Source organism: Ranitomeya imitator, chromosome 1 (assembly GCF_032444005.1).
Source record: "Ranitomeya imitator isolate aRanImi1 chromosome 1, aRanImi1.pri, whole genome shotgun sequence".
NCBI classification, from domain to species: Eukaryota; Metazoa; Chordata; class Amphibia; order Anura; family Dendrobatidae; genus Ranitomeya; species Ranitomeya imitator.
In genome coordinates this window covers 1,217,633,336-1,217,654,588 of record NC_091282.1, presented here as the reverse complement: position 1 = coordinate 1,217,654,588, position 21,253 = coordinate 1,217,633,336, and the positions used below count along the sequence as shown (strand labels likewise).

Here is a 21,253-nt window from a genome sequence, read left to right as displayed (position 1 = left end):
ACGGCCATAAAGGGACACAGCCTGGACAGACGGCCATAAAGGGGCGGCACCAGGACAGACAGCCATAAAGGGGCAGCACCAGGACAGACAGCCATAAAGGGGCGGCACCAGGACCGAAGGCCATAAAGGGGCAGCACCAGGACAGACGGCCATAAAGGGGCAGCACCAGGACAGACGGCCATAAAGGGGCAGCACCAGGACAGACGGCCATAAAGGGGCGGCACCAGGACAGACGGCCATAAAGGGGCGGCACCAGGACAGACGGCCATAAAGGGGCGGCACCAGGTCAGAAAGCCATAAAGAGGCAGCACCAGGACAGATGGCCATAAAAGGGCGGCACCAGGACAGACAGCCATAAAGGGGCGGCACCAGGACAGAAGGCCATAAAGGGGCGGCACCAGGACAGATGGCCATAAAGAGGCAGCACCAGGACAGATGGCCATAAAGGGGCAGCACCAGGACAGACAGCCAGAAAGGGGCGGCACCAGGACAGACAGCCAGAAAGGGGCGGCACCAGGACAGATGGTCATAAAGGGGCAGCTTCAGGACAGACAGCCAGAATGCATTTTGTAGCCCTGGTCAGCCCGCCTGTATGTGCGTTACTAATAGGCCGTAAACCAGATGCTCTGCGTTGCTTGTGTAAATTATGCCATATACAGACTAGTATCTCTTATCTTGTTGTGCACTAATGCCAAACAGCCAACACTGGATTGAAAGTGGTTGTTTCATCGGTATTTTTTGCACCTGTGTGTTTGCCATCATTTATCGGGTCCGCTGCGCCCTGCTGCTGCATTTGGTTGGAGGCTTCAGAAGGTAAAACATCTCTGCTTTTTTCTCTGTGACTTTTTTGAATTTTTTGGAGGGTTTTTTAAGTCCTCTTTTTGTGTCAGTGAGCTTTTATTCAAAGTATACAACAGGTTAATCTCCCATCATAAGGTCAGACGTAGTCAGTGTGTCACAATCCATGTTTGGATCTGTGGCAGATCTGGTTTCCCTCTGATTAAAACCTTTTTTTCCTTTCTGGTCATTGGGGCTTAATGCAGTCCCCATCCCTGGTGGCTGCTGGTGTAATTGCATTGCTGCTGGGTCAGCTGATGTTGGTGGTGACCACTCCCACCATCGTTCATAAGGTCACCTGATGCATCAGCTGACTGTTGGTTGTACAGGTCTTGCTGGAGATCAGCCAAGCAGGTTGAAGGAGTTTTCTGAGTGCAGTGGTTCTTCTGCTGAATATTCATACCTGGTGCATTGCAGCAATAAGCTAAGTGTTGTTTTCTTTTACCTTGTTTGTCTTTCTTTCCCTTGGTGTTGTATTAGGGCTCTCACTTGCCAATTCCCTACCCAGGGATAGGTGCAGGGTGAGGGCTAAGGTGTCCTGCTCGGCGACAGGTTGAAAGAACCAGAACCTGTATAAGGATGTCAGGAAGATTAGGGCACATCCCTAGGAGAGTGCAGGAGGTGTCCATCTCCCCGCTCCCTATCGCAGGGCCCACCGATGTTATTGTGTTTCGCCGTTTTGTGACCAACCACCCGTTGGGCCGTGTCACGCTTGGACAGTCTCTTCGTGACACATCACAGTTGTTTTGTTACCATTCGTATTATCCGTCTCTTTGACTTGTCATCAATGTTCCTCCTGCGGCCACGGCCAGGGAGGTCGGCTACAGTCCCCTGGAATTTACATTTCTGAATAAAATGTGCAACTGTAGTCACTGGAACATCAAGCTGCTTGGAGATGGTCTTATAACTTTTACCTGTAACATGTTTGTATATAGTTTTCTTTCTAATCTCCTGAGACAACTCTCCTTCGCTTCCTCTAGTCCATGTTGCGTGTGATACAGAACATGTCACCACACAGCACAGTGTGGATCTGTAGCCCTATATACCGGCCACTCACTGATTCCAGGATTGTAGACCCCTGTGATGATAGTTAGTGGGCACACTGCGATCTAACATGTCACCACACAGCACAGTGAGGATCTGTAGCCCTATATACAGGTGTCACGATTCACACCGTGACCGTCACCCCTACGTCACGGATTGGGGTGACTTTAGGCCAACAGACGGCTATCACATGTGCAGGGGGGCTTATCTTAGTTATCCCTCCACTGCTAACAATATGATGAAACAACACACACAAGGCTATTGACCTCTTAGTTTACAGCAGGAGCTTATTCTAGGTATCCCACTGCTCTTCAATATACCACAAACTGCAGTGATTTATGTATATCCCGCTTACAGTTCCACTTAACACTTGCAGCTCTCTGGCGCCCCCCTTACTCTCAGGTCAGATTAGGTACTGCACCCTGGGTAATTAGTCGCCAGAAAGGCTGCCTGCTATGTACTGGCTATTGGGCACGCTGCAGCGACGCGATAAACTACTCCCACTCAGGCAGGAACAATAATTATTAACGCCGCAGTCGCTACAACATCACCCAAATGCCTGCACGGTATTGCTGCCACCAGCTCAGATTAAACGGGTCCGAAGCTAACCCAACACAGTAGCGTAATTCCCTTCAGGAGACTTAGGGTACGTTTTAGAGCATGGAGAAAGAACTAGTATTAAATAATATACCCCACAAAATTTAGGCAGTGCTTTATCAAAATATTTTACAATGATGTTACAAATGAGACAATTGCAAATATGTACAAGGTAATTATAACATATAGGGATTAAAGGAGAAAAGATAACACTCACATGTTCTCAGTTCATGGCCAGCAACCAGGCTAGTGGAGCTCCCATACGTCCCAGTGCATTGGACGTGCTCCGGGCTCTCCAGGAAAAAGACAAGAAGAGACTGCTGGGAGCCTGCCAGAAACTTAAAACCTGCAGGCTTATCCAGACCCTCCTCTCTCTACATTCTGAGTACTTCAACCTTAAATTTGTCTACTTTCTATAACTTCGCTACAAAACATGTCATAGTCATAACAAGCCCAGCCTTCATCTCGGATTAACGTGGGCATTCTAATGAGATCATATCAATATGTCCTGTCTGTGATACATATTTACAGAGAAATCCCTACTTCTTTACCAGATGGAGTTAGAAGCCCGTGTTTAGAGTGATGGATAGATCCACCGAGGGAGATTAAGAATATATATTTTCGTGTTCTTAACTTAAATGGTTTGCCTAATATCTTACAAAAGCAGAACAAAGGACTTTCATGGATTCTGGAAATTTCTAATCCAGTTATAGCTGTAGAAGAGTTTGAGCCTTCCAAAGCGATCGTAAATTCCTTTGCTCTCCGAGCTAGGGGCAAGGAGAGCTGAACTCTGAAGTAAAGGAAGGGGGGGGTTGAGCCCAACCTGGGCTAACAGGAGACTAAACTTATATGATATTTCATACAACATCGTGACAACAGGCCACGTACTGATTCCAGGATTGTAGACCCCTGTGATGCTGGTTAGTGGACACACAGCGATCTAACATCCCTATTGTCACATTATTGTCAGGGGTCCCATCATTTCTGTCCAGGCCGATTTCAAGAGTATCATAGAAAAGCAATGTCTGATCTTCATTTGTTCATTTTCATAGCTCTTTTATTTATTTTGTCAGATTCAAGATATTTCTGTGACCATTGAGGGTTTTTCTCTCATTAAACGAGGGGGACCAACAATTTTGACCACATGTGTGTATAAGGCAGCATGGTGGCTCAGTGGTTAGTACTGTACTATATATAGGACAGCATGGTGGCTCAGTGGTTAGCACTATACTACAAATAGGGCAGAACAGTGGCTCAATGGTTAGCACTGTACTATATATAGGACAGCACGGTGGCTCAGTGGTCAGCAGTGTACTATAGGGAAGTATGCTGACTCAGTGGTTAGCACTGTACTATATATAGGGCAGCATGGTGGCTCAGTGGATAGCACTGTACTATATATAGGACAGCACGGTGGCTCAGTGGTTGGTGCTGTATCATATATAGGACAACATGGTGGCTTAGTGGTTAGCACTGTACTATATATTGGACAGCATGGTGGCTCAGTAGTTAGCATTAAACTATATATAGGGCAGCATGGTGGCTCAGTACTTAGCACTGCACTACAAATAGGGCAGCACAATGGCTCAATGGTTAGCACTGTACTATATATAGGACAGCACGGTGGCTCAGTGGTTAGTGCTGTATCATATATAGGACAACATGGTGGCTTAGTGGTTAGCACTGTACTATATATTGGACAGCATGGTGGCTCAGTAGTTAGCATTAAACTATATATAGGGCAGCATGGTGGCTCAGTACTTAGCACTGCACTACAAATAGGGCAGCACAATGGCTCAATGGTTAGCACTGTACTATATATAGGACAGCACGGTGGCTCAGTGGTTAGTGCTGTATCATATATAGGACAACATGGTGGCTTAGTGGTTAGCACTGTACTATATATTGGACAGCATGGTGGCTCAGTAGTTAGCATTAAACTATATATAGGGCAGCATGGTGGCTCAGTACTTAGCACTGCACTACAAATAGGGCAGCACAATGGCTCAATGGTTAGCACTGTACTATATATAGGACAGCACGGTGGCTCAGTGGTCAGCAGTGTACTACGCCCCGACAGAAGCCAGGGCGAAAAGCGCGTCGGGGCGCTGGGACAGTGACGTGGGAGGACGCTTTTCATCTAGCATACCATCGGTAATTATTTATATCCTTTCTCGTTGCTTACTGGTTACCTACATGTATTTCTGAACAGGTTTAATTAGGCAGGGGATCTGGAGTGTGGATAGGACTGCCTTTTGGTTAGAGAACTTGATATTATTAGGATGCTTTTGGCACCTGTAGTTTACATAGCTATTGAGGTGGTCTGTTGTACCTATTATGTATGGTATTTGCTTTTTGTGATCCTCCCCGCCTTCCCATGGGGTATTTCCAGGATGATTTGTTGTAGCTTTTTCTTTTTTTCTTTTTCTTTTCTTTTTTTTGTTTGTGTATTGTCTGTAATATTTTTTCTGTAATAAGTATCTGATTTTATCGTGATTTTTTGGTCGGCTTCTTTATAGATGTCAGGGATCTGCTGCCATCTAGTGGTTTATGCATATGTGGTTAGGAAGTACCATTTGTTATTTAATTGGACTTTTCTGATATTAGATATAGGGCAGCATGGTGGCTCAGTGGATAGCACTGTACTATATATAGGACAGCATGGTGGCTCAGTGGTGAATACTGTACTATATATAGGTCAGCATGGTGGCTCAGTGGTAAGCACTGTACTATATATAGGACAGCATGGAGGTTTAGTGGTTAACACTGCAGCCTTGTAGCACTGGGGTCCTGGGTTCAAATCCCACCAAGGACGACATCTGCCAGGAGTTTGTATGTTCTCCCCTTGTTTCATGGGTTTCCTCCGGGTTCTCTGGTTTTCTTCTACCCTCCAAACACTGATAGGGAATTTAGATTGCGAGCCCCGATGGGGACAGTGATGATGATGGACAGCGCTGCGGTATAAGATAGCGCTATATAAGCATCGCATTATAATAACAATAACCTGATGAAGTAATGGAAGATGATGAACCCAATGAATGTGCTGGACAACCCCGTACAGTAACTGTGCTCCTCATGAAAGAGATTCCTCATCATCTTAGAGATGATCGATCTATTCAGTTATATGCATGAACTTATATCTATGGACCATGGAGCAGGTGTGGACATTTTGGGCATCGTTCATCTGAAGGACCATGGACAGAGATGATTATCCTTGGAGAGTGGGACCCACAGGATCAACCAGCAAGATCTGATGTCCATGGAAATTTTCTCTTGGTTGATGTTCTTAATCTCATTCATGTTGAGGGCACCGGACTTGGCCAAACAAGGAGCGTCTCATGTGAGGTCTGGAGAAAAAGGACTGAGGAACCATGGAAGCGACAAAAGGAGGACTCTACACTTACACAGTGAAGAAGGAAGAGCTTTATAAAGAGATGTAAGAAGACCAGACATTGGGTCACCTCGCGGGTGGAACCTTTCTGTTATTTGGGTTTGTTAGATACAACCTGAAATCTGGTGCTTGTTAGAAACTTCATGACGTGAACAGATGTTTTTTAGTCAGGTTTGAAAATTTTTCTATGGAATAAGATGTTGCCGTCTCTTAGATGAAGAATGTGAAGACTGAATGTGTTCTCAGGACCATCCATTACCGGAGGTCATCAACCCAAGGTCCTGTCATGTCGCGGTAGACGACATGTGCACTTTCCTAAACATCAGACACTTCTGCTTCCACTATAAACAGGGCCGTCTGGTGACAACGGGTCATGTATCAGAGGGGATGTCGTATCGGTAGCTCACCCAGGCCATTCCCACCAGGCCGAGCCATGCATTGTACAGCGCTGGAGCTGTTCGCCTGAAGCCCACCTTCTCATACAGGTTTACAGCATGGACCTGCACGTTGGTGGTGGACAGGACGACGGCATTACAACCACTCCTGCGAGCATAGTCTATCACCGTCCTGCACAGCACTTTAGCGATCCCTTTGCCTCGGTGGTGATCGGTTACGAACATCCTCTTCAGCTCGATGTTATTCTCATGAGGGGTCATGGCAGAGATGGCGGCCACCATGCCGATGACTTCTCCTTCCAGATCCACCACCCAGAAGCAGTGATATTCCCTCTGCAGATAATGTTTTCTGATGTCCTTCAAGTCTCCGGCCAGACCATGCCTGATGTGGTAAAGGTAGAACTCTCTGCCGGGCAGCCATAAAACGAGTAGCACTCCGGTCACACCCAAGATGGAAAGCACGATGGACCCCAGGGTGACCAGTGGGAGAACGAGCCCCAGCACCAAGAGCAGCCAGTTGTGAGGTTGTCTCAAGCCCCGGTAGAAAGCTGTAGGGATGTGCTCATGGCAGCCAGAAATGAAGATCTCCTGGACCCTGCGGTGGTCACTGTCCTCGTACACACGGACACTGTAACGTGACATGTGGCCTCCTGGAAAAGAAGGAAAACAATCTCAAGGAACCATGAAAACATGAAGAAATCTGGAATCGTAACATAACAGGATTACATTCTACATCAGAAACAACCTTAAAGGCAATGTGACAGCTGCAGGTGTGCACAGACTCTTCTGGAGGGCACTATACAGGAAGGAGGAGCAGGTGAGAAATGTCCATCAATACTGACAGGGGAGAGGATTGTGGGAATGTCCTGAGCCTGAGGTCATTACATAGGAAGGAGGAGGAGGTGAGATGTGTCCATCATTACTGACAGGGGAGAGGATTGTGGGAATGCCCTGAGCCTGATGTCATTACATAGGAAGGAGGAGGAGGTGAGATGTGTCCATCATTACTGACAGGGGAGAGGATTGTGGGAATGCCCTGAGCCTGATGTCATTACATAGGAAGGAGGAGGAGGAGGTAAGATGTGTCCATCACTGATGACGTAGAGGATTGTGGGAATGTCCTGAGCCTGTTGTCATTACATAGGATGGAGGAGGAGGTGAGATGTGTCCATCATTACTGACAGGGGAGAGGATTGTGGGAATGCCCTGAGCCTGATGTCATTACATAGGAAGGAGGAGGAGGAGGTAAGATGTGTCCATCACTGATGACGTAGAGGATTGTGGGAATGTCCTGAGCCTGAGGTCATTATACAGGAAGAAGGAGGGGGTGAGATGTGTCCATCATTGCTGACATAGGAGAGGATTGTGGGAATGTCCTGAGCCTGAGGTCATTATACAGGAAGAAGGAGGGGGTGAGATTGTGAAGGAACATATTAAGAAAGATTCTCCATTTTGTGCTTTTCGACTCCATTTTGTTGTTTTGATATAAATTTTGTAAGTAGGCTAAAGTTTACAGCTGTTATGAGATCTTGATGAGACCTTGATTGTTGCAATCTGCCAGGACATGAGACTGAGGGTGCATTGTTCTACGAGACTTTGACATACAGACTGTTCCTGCATTCTTATAGGTTAAGAACTGTGAACGTGTTCTTATGCTGATTGGTTGAAGTATAATTTCTATGACTATGAAAAGTCAGACAATAAACGGGGGCCCAGAGATCTGCTTGATCCCCCCCAAACAGAGACATTCGTCTCCGTCTGGTCATTTTCAGTTGCCGGCAACGCCCTGTAGATTAATTTGGAAATCACTGAGTTAACCGTGAAGGATCACTTTAGATCCTCCCTCGACAGTTGGCGCCCGAAACGTGGGGCCCCAAACAGGAACGCCTCTGCCCCTCGGAGGACAACAAGACAAAGGACCCTCGGACCGGACACAGGCACTGGAAAATTGGGACTGATCATCCCTCACAACAACCACGGTAAGTTGGCAGTTATACTGTCCAGACTAACCGTTTGGTGTGGTTTTCCAGTGTTTGTTGCTGCAAAGAGGATCTGAGGTTTGTCCCCGATGGTGGGGTGATTCTTGGGTGGAATCATATAGAGGTGTAGTTCCGTTGTGAGCCCAGTGCACGAACCGTACCTCATAAGGGACGGACACCCCGGATTGACCAGTGATGTAATTCTCTTTATAGTCAAAATATCCTGAATTCCTGATCACTGTTAGAATCAGGCGTGGTGAGGTGATCGAAGATGGGTAGGATGCGTAACTCAGGAATATATAGATATATATGTGTATTTCTAGAGGTATCCGGAGGGTTAGTTTGAGACGCCCTCCTCCTTTTGCTGAGTACCGCGTTTTTGGGTTGTCCCAGAGGGGGACAGGAAAACCTAGTGAAACAAACTAAAACGGCCGCTCTGGTATTGTGCACGACAAAGTAAGGATATTTAGCTCTAAAGTAGAATCAGTTTCTGTGGTAGAAAAAGAAGACTTTGAAGTTGTGTGATGAATCTGATATTGTTAGCCCAAAGACGGGGAAAGAAATCTGTCAGGAATGCAGGAAAATATTCTGAATCATTGGTTTTTCTAAGGTGTTCTGGCATGTGAATTGTGTGATGAAGGTTTTGTAGAAATTAAGTCTGAGAACTGCTGTATTCCATTACTGTGTGTAGATTTTTAAGATACCCGATGGGAGGGGTGAGTCAAACAGCTGCGCTGTGCCTTTCTTCTTTCTGTGTTGAGGAATGTAAATTCTTATCTCTGTGTCTCTGGTATGGAGGGGGCACGTCTCTGCATTCTCTCTGAATTTTATGTCCTTGGTGTCGAACGCGCTGGGAGATCCGTGTTTTGTTTAAAACAACAATATTGTATTGCATTAGAAAGAAATATTGTAAGTTTAAAGTAAAATATGGCGCCTTGTTTTAGAAGGAAACTTGTAAGTGATAGTTTGGTTATCAGTGTGATTGAAAGATTGGTAAAAGATTCACCTGCTTCAAGTTGAATGGTTGATATATAGCAAATTAAGGATTAACAGAGGACGTGAATTCGGATGTTTTTGTTACGTTGAAAAAGGAAAGTTGTCTATTACTATGACAAAAAAACTGGATGTTTGTGGTGCATGAAGGAACTGAGAAAGTGACTGAGATCAATGTGTTGGGAAAGCAAACAATAAAAAATTTGGGACAGGGGGGCTCCCTGCTAGATAATATGGTCCCTACCCAGGAAATTAAGCCTCTACTCCCAACTGTAAGCCCTATGCCCCTTAACCTCAAAGCACCAATATATCCTGGACTGCCGAGAAGTTCTATGGGCGTCTTATAATAGTATTTAAAGATCTGGGATTCTCATTGTAAAATAAAGCCCATACACACGTTTTTGTAATAGCTCTGATGTCCGGCCTTAAATTTGAATTGAAAGAGGCAATAATGTCAGTCAGATCCGATATTGAGACTTCCACTTCGGATGATGCATTAAAAGTAGTAAAAAAAAAAAAAGGGTTTTCAGAACTTAACCCGCTCTGCATCAACAGGGAAATCAAGGGTTAAATCAGTAGCTGCAGCGATTTCTGCTCCAATCTCAGCCCCCCCCCCCCACAGTTACAAGGACGCAGCTAGTTCCTTATCAGTGGCCCACCAGACTCCAGCTCCTGCCCTCCTCCCACCTTACACAAATCCAGTCCCATACTCCAATATCCCCTTTTTAACCCTATGTCTGGGAATCTCCCTCCCAAGCCCTGCCATGTTAATTCTCAGATCAAGAGCTTGTTTTAATTAGAGTAGATGGCAGACCCAATGAATATACTCTCACAAAACCCATCCCTGTGGGACCTTTCCCTGAAGTTACTGCTCAGTTCGTAATCTCTCCCTCATGTCCGGTAAATTTACTGGGGGCAGATTCATTATCACAGTTCCGCTCCAGAATATAATTCCAAGATGGTGGTCAGATGGGCCTTACGTTATATGTATGCAGATGCAGATGAACATAATGAGATGTGTATCTTACATGCCCTTCACACGGTTATGATGGCCCTGATAGGCCCAGATCCACCCCCAATAATGCCTGTAGAACCAGTAAAAGTGTTTCTCAAACCTGGTGCCCCTTTTCCCAAAGTCCATCAATACCCTTTGAAACATGATCAGGAGTAGGGCCTCAAGGGTCAAATACAAACGTTACTCGATAATGGTGCCCTGGTAACCTGTGTTTTCCCATGTAACACGCCTTTGTTTCCCGTTAAGAAAAAGACCCCACCCAGCCAACCCCCTGTGTACCGGCTGGTACAAGATCTACGGGCAGTTAATGCAGCTACTGTTCTGGAAACTCCGGTGGTGCCTAACCACATACTCTCTTGTCCCAGATACCTCAGGACGCTGCTTGGTTCACAGTCACCGACCTCGCCAATGCCTTCTTCAGCATTCCTTTACACCCAGATTGCCAGTTTCTGTTTGCATTCACTTATCAGGGACGACAATTGATGTGGACAGTTATGCCACAAGGGGCCCAAAACAGTCCCAATTAGTTTGTAAAAAATATGGGCCAATGTCTTTTACCCTGGCAGTTAGATCACCCCTATGTTATGCTGCTTCAGTATGTGGATGATCTTTTCTTGTGTGCACAGACAGAGCAGGAAGCCATTGTTGCCACTGTTAGCCTTCTCAAGTATCTGGCAGATCTGAACTGTCGGGTTTCGGCCTCGAAAATTCGGTTCTGCCTTGGTCAAGTGATATTTTTGGGTCACTGTCTCCTTCAGGGTGCCAGACACCTCACAGAAGAAAGAAAAATAGCCGTCAGCTCCCTTCCTTTCCCAAAAGATGAGACTGAACTCCAGCGGTTTTTTGGACTATGTACTTATTGCTGTCAGTGGATGCCAGAAGCATTCCCTGTTACCAACATGACTGCAAAAACCACAGCGAAGAAACTGGTGATGGAAGTTATATGCAGATATGGTGTTCCAGAAGTTTTTGAAAGTGACCAAGACCCGGACTTTTCTTCTCATGTGTATCAGGAGGTTCTGACAATGCTTGGATCCACTGTAGCCCTCCATACTCCATACCATCCACAATCCAGTGGGAAAGTTGAGAGGCTGAACGGCACACTGAAGGAGCAATTGACCAAAATGATGCAGGAGACTACGGCTCCATGGCCAGAGCTCCTACCCATTGTACTGTACCACATTCGTACTACCCCTATTGCAAAACATGGCCTGTCCCCATATGAGATATTGTTTGGTGCTAGGTCCTCAGTTACAAATTTCCAGTCTCAGTAGTTGTCAGAAGAAACTGACCGTGCTGTTCAATATGTTATTCAGCTTAGTAAAAATCTTACTAACACCCATGTTTTAGTTTTTTTCTTCCCTTCCAGATTACCGTATATACTCGAGTATAAGCCGAGATTTTCAGCCCATATTTTTGGGCTGAAAGTCCCCCTCTCGGCTTATACTCGAGTCATATACCCGGGGGTCGGCAGGTGAGGGGGAGCGTGGGCTGTGTAGTTATACTTACCTGCTGCGGCGCGGTCCCTGCAGTCCCGGCTTCCCCGGCGCTGCAGATTCTTCCTGTATTGAGCGGTCACATGGCACCGCTCATTACAGAAATGAATAGGCGGCTCCACCTTCCATAGGGGAGGAGCCTCATATTCATTGCTGTAAATGATCGGTGACTGTGACCGCTCAATTAAAGGAAGAAGCTGCAGCGCCGGGGAAGCCAGGGACTGCAGGGACCGCGCCGGGAGCAGGTAAGTATACAGGGAGCGCAGCGCTGCGCGATATTTACCTGCTCCTCGCTCCGGTGCGGCTCCGTCTGCAGCGTCTCCTGGCTGTGACGCTCAGGTTAGAGGGTGCTGTGACGTAGTCAGTGCGCGCCCTCTGCTGAGCGTCAGTGCTGGAGACGGAGCCGCACGAGGAGCAGGTAAATATTGAAAGCGCCGGGTCCTGAGCAAGAAAGGTGAGTAAGGCTACGTTCACACTAGCGTTCTGCTAGTGTGCGTCGCCTTAGCGTCGGGCGACGCAGCGGCGACGCACGCGTCATGCGCCCCTATGTTTAACATGGGGGACGCATGCGTTTTTGTGTGTTGCGTTTTGCAACACTTGCGTCTTTTTTGCAGCTAGCGTCGGACCAAGAAAACGCAGCAAGTTGCATTTTTCTTGTGTCCGATTTTCGGCAAAAAACGACGCACGCGTCGCAAAACGCAGCGTTTTTGCGTGCGTTTTGCCGCGTTTTTGTGTGCGTCGTGCGTTGCGTCGCCGACGCAGCGGCGCGCAACGCTAGTCTGAACGTAGCCTATGTGATTTTTTTTTTATTGCAGCACCAGCAGCATTCTATATGGCACAGCATTATATATGGAGCATCTATGGGGCCATAATCAACGGTGCAGAGCATTATATATGGGGCACAGCTTTATGTGGAGCATCTATGGGGCAATAATGAATGGTGCAGAGCATTATATATGGCACAGCTTTATATGGAACATCTATGGGGCCATAATCAATGGTGCAGAGCAATATATATGGGGCACAGCTTTATAAGGAGCATCTATGGGGCAATAATCAATGGTGCAGAGCAATATATATAGGGCACAGCTTTATAAGGAGCATCTATGGGGCCATAATGAACGGTATAGAGCATTCTATATAGCACAGTTGTATATGGAGCATCTATGGGGCAATAATGAACGGTGCAGAGCATTATATATGGCACAGGTTTATATGGAGCATCTATGGGGCCATAATCAATGGTGCAGAGCAATATATATGGGGCACAGCTTTATAAGGAGCATCTATGGGGCCATAATCAATGGTGCAGAGCAATATATATATGGCACAGCTTTCTATGGAGCATCTATGGGGCCATAATGAACGGTATAGAGCATTCTATATAGCACAGTTGTATATGGAGCATCTATGGGGCAATAATGAACGGTATGGAGCATCTATTTTTATTTTTGAAATTTACCAGTAGCTGCTGCATTTTCCACCCTAGGCTTATACTCGCGTCAATAAGTTTTCCCAGTTTTTTGTGGCAAAATTAGGGGGGTCGGCTTATACTCGGATCGGCTTATACTCGAGTATATACGGTAAGTAGAAACCTATATTGGTCACAATTTGAAGCCTGGTGATTTTGTGGTCGTGAAAAGCTATGTCAGAAAACACGGACTAGAACCCTTGTACGATGGTCCCTACCAGGTCCTCCTCATTACTCCTATGTCAGTAAAGCTGGAAGGAAGGCCGACGTGGATCCACGTATCGCAGTGCAAGCTGGTCAAACAGACTAGTAGCAAATAAGGGAACATAATGTTTTAGTTTTTCGTATTTCCAAATAATAATATTGGTAACCGCATGGGACAGCCTAAATTCTCCAACATCCTTGAATAATAAGTTTGTACAATATCATGAAAGATTAATAGTACAGATGGGTATAGCCAATAAAATTGCCAGTTCAATTTTTATTTACCCTATGATTACACAAATGTGGGATAAATTGCTTAGGGCCACAGATTATCCAGATGATCAAATGAGGGGATATATTGGATATACTTAATACTACTGTCGCTGTCCAAAACCAAGTTATCATAGTCACTAATCAACATACTGTAGTACTGGACTACTTAACAGGAGCTCAGGGTGGTATGTGTCAGGTTATTGGACCCGCATGCTGTTATTATATAGAACCCAATAGTACAATAAAATTAAAGGACATTAAAAGACTCAGAGATCAATATGATAAAGACAATGACCGTAATAAGGACAGTTGGTGGACAGACACCTTCTCCTTTTTAATCCAGCCAATTGGTTTGAGGGACTTTGGGGCTGGATAGCTGGAATCTTGCAAAGTTTGTTACACTTCGCTGCCTTTATCCTTGTCATGTATGTAATACTAAAACTTGTTCTTTGGTGTATTTCTGTATGTATTAGGAAATTCTGCACTAAGACAACTAATAATGAAACCAAAAGCGTTGCCACCCCTGCTCTTCTCTACACCGATTTCACAAAGTTACCTGATGAAGATGTTGAAGCCAAGCGCATGGCTATCTTCAAAAGATCCCCACCACCGTTATCAATAATTGTTATTCGTAAATTCTAGTATACAGGGGGGACGGGTACGCCGCAACAGCCATGGCTGGTAACATGGCACCAGTCATGTGAAGACCAGTACCCCTCGAGCTTATAGGTTGGGATAGTACCTCTGATGCTGGACATTAGTTAACAAAATTTATCTAGGGGGGAATGTGAAGGAACAAATTATGAAAGATTCTCCATTTTGTGCTTTTCGACTCCATTTTGTTGTTTTGATATAAATTTTGTTAGTAGACTAAAGTTTACAGCTGTTATGAGACCTTGATGAGACCTTGATTGTTGCAATCTGCCAGGACATGAGACTGAGGGTGCATTGTTCTACGAGACTTTGACGTACAGACTGTTCCTGCATTCTTATAGTTTACGAACTGTGAACGTGTTCTTATGCTGATTGGTTGAAGTATAATTTCTATGACTATGAAAAGTCAGACAATAAACGGGGGCCCAGAGATCTGCTTGATCCCCCCCAAACAGAGACATTCGTCTCCGTCTGGTCATTTTCAGTTGCCGGCAACGCCCTGTAGATTAATTTGGAAATCACTAAGTTAACCGTGAAGGATCACTTTAGATCCTCCCTCGACAAGATGTGTCCATCATTACTGACAGGGGAGAGGATTGTGGGAATGTCCTGAGCCTGAGGTCATTATACGGTGGGTATGGAAAGTATTCAGGCCCCTTTAAATTTTTCACTCTTTGTTTCATTGCAGCCATTTGGTAAAGTCAGAAAAGTTCTTTTTTTTCATTAATGTACACTCTGCACCCCATCTTGACTGAAACCCCCCCCCAGAAAATTTAATAAAGAAAAACTGAAATATCACATGGCCATAAGTCTTCAGCCCCTTTGCTCGGACTCTCATATTTAAGTCCGATGCTGTCCATTTCCTTGTGATCCTCCTTGAGATGGTTCTCCTTCATTGGAGTCCAGCTGTGTGTAATTACACTGATAGGACGTGATTTGGAGCGGCGCACACTGTCTATATAAGATCTCACAGCTCACAGTGCATGTCAGACCAAATGAGAATCATGAGGTCAAAGGAACTGGCCAAGGAGCTCAGAGACAGAATTGTGGCAAGGCACAGATCTGGCCAAGGTTACAACAGAATCTCTGCAGGACTCAAGGTTCCTAAGAGCACAGTGGCCTCCATAATCCTTACATGGAAGAAGTTTGGGACCAGCAGAAGTCTTCCTAGACCTAACCGTCCAGCCAAACTGAGCAATCGTGGGAGAAGAGCCTTGGTGAGAGGTAAAGAAGAACCTCAAGATCACTGTGGCTGAGCTCCAGAGATGCAGTAGGGAGATGGGAGAAAGTTCCACAAAGTCAACTATCACTGCAGCCTCCACCAGTCGGGCCTTTATGGCAGAGTGGTCCGACGGAAGCCTCTCCTCACTGCAAGACATATGAAAGCCGCATAGAGTTTACTAAAAAAAAACACATGAAGGACAGAACAACTCTGTGACCATTCGTGACCGGCCCAGCCAGAGCCCTGACCTAAACCCAATGGAGCATCTCTGGAGAGACCTGAAAATGGCGTCCACCAACGTTCACCATCCAACCTGACGGAACTGGAGAGGATCTGCAAGGAAGAATGGCCGAGGATCCCCAAATCCAGGGGTGAAAAACTTGTTCTATCATTCCCAAGAAGACTCATGGCTGTACTAGCTCAAAAGGGGCTTCTACTCAATACTGAGCAAAGGGGATGAAGACTTATGACCATGCGAGATTTCAGTTTTTCTTTTTTTTAATAAATTTGCAAACATTTCTACCTGTAGGACATTAATGCAAGAGAGCTTGGCTGAGTAGATTACACAAGAAGGAAAACACAGCAAGTCAGCAGGATCTAGAGGCAACATGGCAGATGTGACAACCTACATGGTGAGCTGCAGCATGTGCTACATGTTCACAGATCAACCAGAAGAAGAATCCAATGTCACCTGTCAGAAGTGTAGACTAGTGGCCCTTTTAGAAGAAAAGGTGCGGGGTCTGGAAGAAAGAATAGCAACTTTGAAACTCATCAAAGAGAATGAAGACTTTCTAGACAGAACAGAAGCATCTCTACTGGTCACAGAAGGTGAAAAAAGTGTCAGAGAACCTCCAAAAGCAGATGAGTGGAAGCATGTGACCAAAAGAAGCAAGAAGACCATGGAGAAATCACCAACCACACAACTGAAGAATCGATATCAAATCTTTGTAGAGGATGAAGATGGCACACCTAAGGATGAAGCAATACCAGCAAGCAAAAAAGAAAAGGGCACACAGCAACAAGTGACAGCAAAAAGTACAGCCAAGAAGCAACGAAGAGTGGTGGTGGTGGGAGACTCACTACTGAGAGGCACAGAAGCAGCCATCTGCAGACCGGACATAACTGCAAGAGAAGTATGCTGCCTTCCAGGTGCGATGATCAAGGATGTGACCGATAGGATACCAAAGCTCTTCAGCTCCAAGGACGTCCACCCATTTCTTCTGATACATGTTGGCACCAATGACACGGCAAGGAAGGACCTACCGACAATCTGCAAAGACTTTGAAGAGTTGGGGAAGAAAGTAAAGGAACTGGATGCACAGGTAGTTTTTTCTTCTATCCTTCCAGTAGACGGGCATGGCACCAGGAGATGGAACAGGATCCTTGATGCAAACAACTGGCTAAGACGATGGTGCAGACAACAAGGATTCGGATTCCTGGACCACGGTGTGAATTACTTGTACGATGGACTCCTCGCCAGAGACGGACTACACCTCAACAAACCTGGGAAAAACACATTCGCCAGAAGACTCGCTACACTCATCAGGAGGGCGTTAAACTAGAAGAAGAGGGGACGGGAAGAAAAACATTAGACTTGAACAAAGAAGATCCAGGAAAACATACTCAGAAGGGAGGTAAGAACATTTCTAAAACAATCCACAGCGAGGAGATTGGAACAAAACAAAATCCTCTAAACTGCATGCTCGCAAACGCCAGAAGCCTGACAAACAAGATGGAAGAACTAGAAGCAGAAATATCTACAGGTAACTTTGACATAGTGGGAATAACCGAGACATGGTTAGATGAAAGCTATGACTGGGCAGTTAACTTACAGGGTTACAGTCTGTTTAGAAAGGATCGTAAAAATCGGAGAGGAGGAGGGGTTTGTCTCTATGTAAAGTCTTGTCTAAAGTCCACTTTAAGGGAGGATATTAGCGAAGGGAATGAGGATGTCGAGTCCATATGGGTCGAAATTCATGGAGGGAAAAATGGTAACAAAATTCTCATTGGGGTCTGTTACAAACCCCCAAATATAACAGAAACCATGGAAAGTCTACTTCTAAAGCAGATAGATGAAGCTGAAACCCATAATGAGGTCCTGGTTATGGGGGACTTTAACTACCCGGATATTAACTGGGAAACAGAAACCTGTGAAACCCATAAAGGCAACAGGTTTCTGCTAATAACCAAGAAAAATTATCTTTCACAATTGGTGCAGAATCCAACCAGAGGAGCAGCACTTTTAGACCTAATACTATCTAATAGACCTGACAGAATAACAAATCTGCAGGTGGTCGGGCATCTAGGAAATAGCGACCACAATATTGTGCAGTTTCACCTGTCTTTCACTAGGGGGACTTGTCAGGGAGTCACAAAAACACTGAACTTTAGGAAGGCAAAGTTTGACCAGCTTAGAGATGCCCTTAATCTGGTAGACTGGGACAATATCCTCAGAAATAAGAATACAGATAATAAATGGGAAATGTTTAAGAACATCCTAAATAGGCAGTGTAAGCGGTTTATACCTTGTGGGAATAAAAGGACTAGAAATAGGAAAAACCCAATGTGGCTAAACAAAGAAGTAAGACAGGCAATTAACAGTAAAAAGAAAGCATTTGCACTACTAAAGCAGGATGGCACCATTGAAGCTCTAAAAAACTATAGGGAGAAAAATACTTTATCTAAAAAACTAATTAAAGCTGCCAAAAAGGAAACAGAGAAGCACATTGCTAAGGAGAGTAAAACTAATCCCAAACTGTTCTTCAACTATATCAATAGTAAAAGAATAAAAACTGAAAATGTAGGCCCCTTAAAAAATAGTGAGGAAAGAATGGTTGTAGATGACGAGGAAAAAGCTAACATATTAAACACCTTCTTCTCCACGGTATTCACGGTGGAAAATGAAATGCTAGGTGAAATCCCAAGAAACAATGAAAACCCTATATTAAGGGTCACCAATCTAACCCAAGAAGAGGTGCGAAACTGGCTAAATAAGATTAAAATAGATAAATCTCCGGGTCCGGATGGCATACACCCACGAGTACTAAGAGAACTAAGTAATGTAATAGATAAACCATTATTTCTTATTTTTAGGGACTCTATAGCGACAGGGTCTGTTCCGCAGGACTGGCGCATAGCAAATGTGGTGCCAATATTCAAAAAGGGCTCTAAAAGTGAACCTGGAAATTATAGGCCAGTAAGTCTAACCTCTATTGTTGGTAAAATATTTGAAGGGTTTCTGAGGGATGTTATTCTGGATTATCTCAATGAGAATAACTGTTTAACTCCATATCAGCATGGGTTTATGAGAAATCGCTCCTGTCAAACCAATCTAATCAGTTTTTATGAAGAGGTAAGCTATAGGCTGGACCACGGTGAGGTGGACGTGGTATATCTCGATTTTTCCAAAGCGTTTGATACCGTGCCGCACAAGAGGTTGGTACACAAAATGAGAATGCTTGGTCTGGGGGAAAATGTGTGTAAATGGGTTAGTAACTGGCTTAGTGATAGAAAGCAGAGGGTGGTTATAAATGGTATAGTCTCTAACTGGGTCGCTGTGACCAGTGGGGTACCGCAGGGGTCAGTATTGGGACCTGTTCTCTTCAACATATTCATTAATGATCTGGTAGAAGGTTTACACAGTAAAATATCGATATTTGCAGATGATACAAAACTATGTAAAGCAGTTAATACAAGAGAAGATAGTATTCTGCTACAGATGGATCTGGATAAGTTGGAAACTTGGGCTGAAAGGTGGCAGATGAGGTTTAACAATGATAAATGTAAGGTTATACACATGGGAAGAGGGAATCAATATCACCATTACACACTGAACGGGAAACCACTGGGTAAATCTGACAGGGAGAAGGACTTGGGGATCCTAGTTAATGATAAACTTACCTGGAGCAGCCAGGGCCAGGCAGCAGCTGCCAAGGCAAACAGGATCATAGGGTGCATTAAAAGAGGTCTGGATACACATGATGAGAGCATTATACTGCCTCTGTACAAATCCCTAGTTAGACCGCACATGGAGTACTGTGTCCAGTTTTGGGCACCGGTGCTCAGGAAGGATATAATGGAACTAGAGAGAGTACAAAGGAGGGCAACAAAATTAATAAAGGGGATGAGAGAACTACAATACCCAGATAGATTAGCGAAATTAGGATTATTTAGTCTAGAAAAAAGACGACTGAGGGGCGATCTAATAACCATGTATAAGTATATAAGGGGACAATACAAATATCTCGCTGAGGATCTGTTTATACCAAGGAAGGTGACGGGCACAAGGGGGCATTCTTTGCGTCTGGAGGAGAGAAGGTTTTTCCACCAACATAGAAGAGGATTCTTTACTGTTAGGGCAGTGAGAATCTGGAATTGCTTGCCTGAGGAGGTGGTGATGGCGAACTCAGTCGAGGGGTTCAAGAGAGGCCTGGATGTCTTCCTGGAGCAGAACAATATTGTATCATACAATTATTAGGTTCTGTAGAAGGACGTAGATCTGGGTATTTATTATGATGGAATATAGGCTGAACTGGATGGACAAATGTCTTTTTTCGGCCTTACTAACTATGTTACTATGTATTTCTGTTTTTTTTTTTTTCCAGTCAAGATGGGGTGGAGACTGTACATTAATGAGAAAAAGTGAACTTTAATGAATTTACCAAATTCCTGCAATGAAACAAAAAGTGAAATATGTAATGGGGTCTGAATACTTTCCGTAGCCACTGTACAGAGAGGAGGAGGAAGTGAGATATGTCCATCACTACTGACATAGGGGAAAATGATTAAATTCAAGCTCTGTGACCATTGGTGAGGTTATTGTGGAGAAGGTGAGCTGTGACATCACCTATTGTGAATAGTGGATCCAGTGTTATCTGCTGTATATAGAGGTGTTATCAGTCATTGTACAGGAGGAGGAGGTGAGCTGTGATATCACCTATTGTGAATGGTGGATCCTGTGTGATCTACTGTATATAGAGGTGTTATCAGTCATTGTACAGGAGGAGAAGGTGAGCTGTGACATCATCTATTGTGAATGGTGGATCCTGTGTTATCTGCTGTATATAGAGGTGTTATCAGTCATTGTATGGGAGGAGGAGGTGAGCTGTGACATCTATTGTGAATGGTGGATCCTGTGTTATCTACTGTATACAGTGGGGCAAAAAAGTATTTAGTCAGTCAGCAATAGTGCAAGTTCCACCACTTAAAAAGATGAGAGGCGTCTGTAATTTACATCATAGGTAGACCTCAACTATGGGAGACAAACTGAGAAAAAAAAATCCAGAAAATCACATTGTCTGTTTTTTTAACATTTTATTTGCATATTATGGTGGAAAATAAGTATTTTACTTATACTTTTTTGCCCCACTGTATAGAGGTGATATCAGTCACTGTACAGGAGGAGGAGGTGAGCTGTGACATCACCTATTGTGAATGGTGGATCCTGTGTTATCTACTGTATATAGAGGTGTTATCAGTCATTGTACAGGAGGAGGAGGTGGGCTGTGACATCACCTATTGTGAATGGTGGATCCTGTGTTATCCGCTGTATATAGAGGTGTTATCAGTCATTGTACAGGAGGAGGAGGAGAGCTGTGATATCACCTATTGTGAATGATGGATCCTGTGTTATCTACTGTATATAGATGTGTTATCAGTCATTGTACAGGAGGAGGAGGAGGT

General features: G+C 44.7%; 1 protein-coding gene across 2 annotated transcripts in view; it reads right to left on the bottom strand.

Moving 5' to 3' along the window:
- Positions 1-2,578: 2,578 nt before the first annotated feature.
- The window catches only part of LOC138657326 (putative N-acetyltransferase 8B), a 41,938-nt gene continuing 23,263 nt past the window's right edge, over positions 2,579-21,253 (bottom strand). For both annotated transcript variants that reach the window (XM_069745055.1, XM_069745057.1), the window contains exon 2: positions 2,579-6,914. In XM_069745055.1, coding sequence (XP_069601156.1) covers positions 6,241-6,906 — 666 coding nt within the window. In that variant the 5' untranslated portion in view covers positions 6,907-6,914 and the 3' untranslated portion in view covers positions 2,579-6,240. The remainder of the gene's footprint in view (positions 6,915-21,253) is intronic.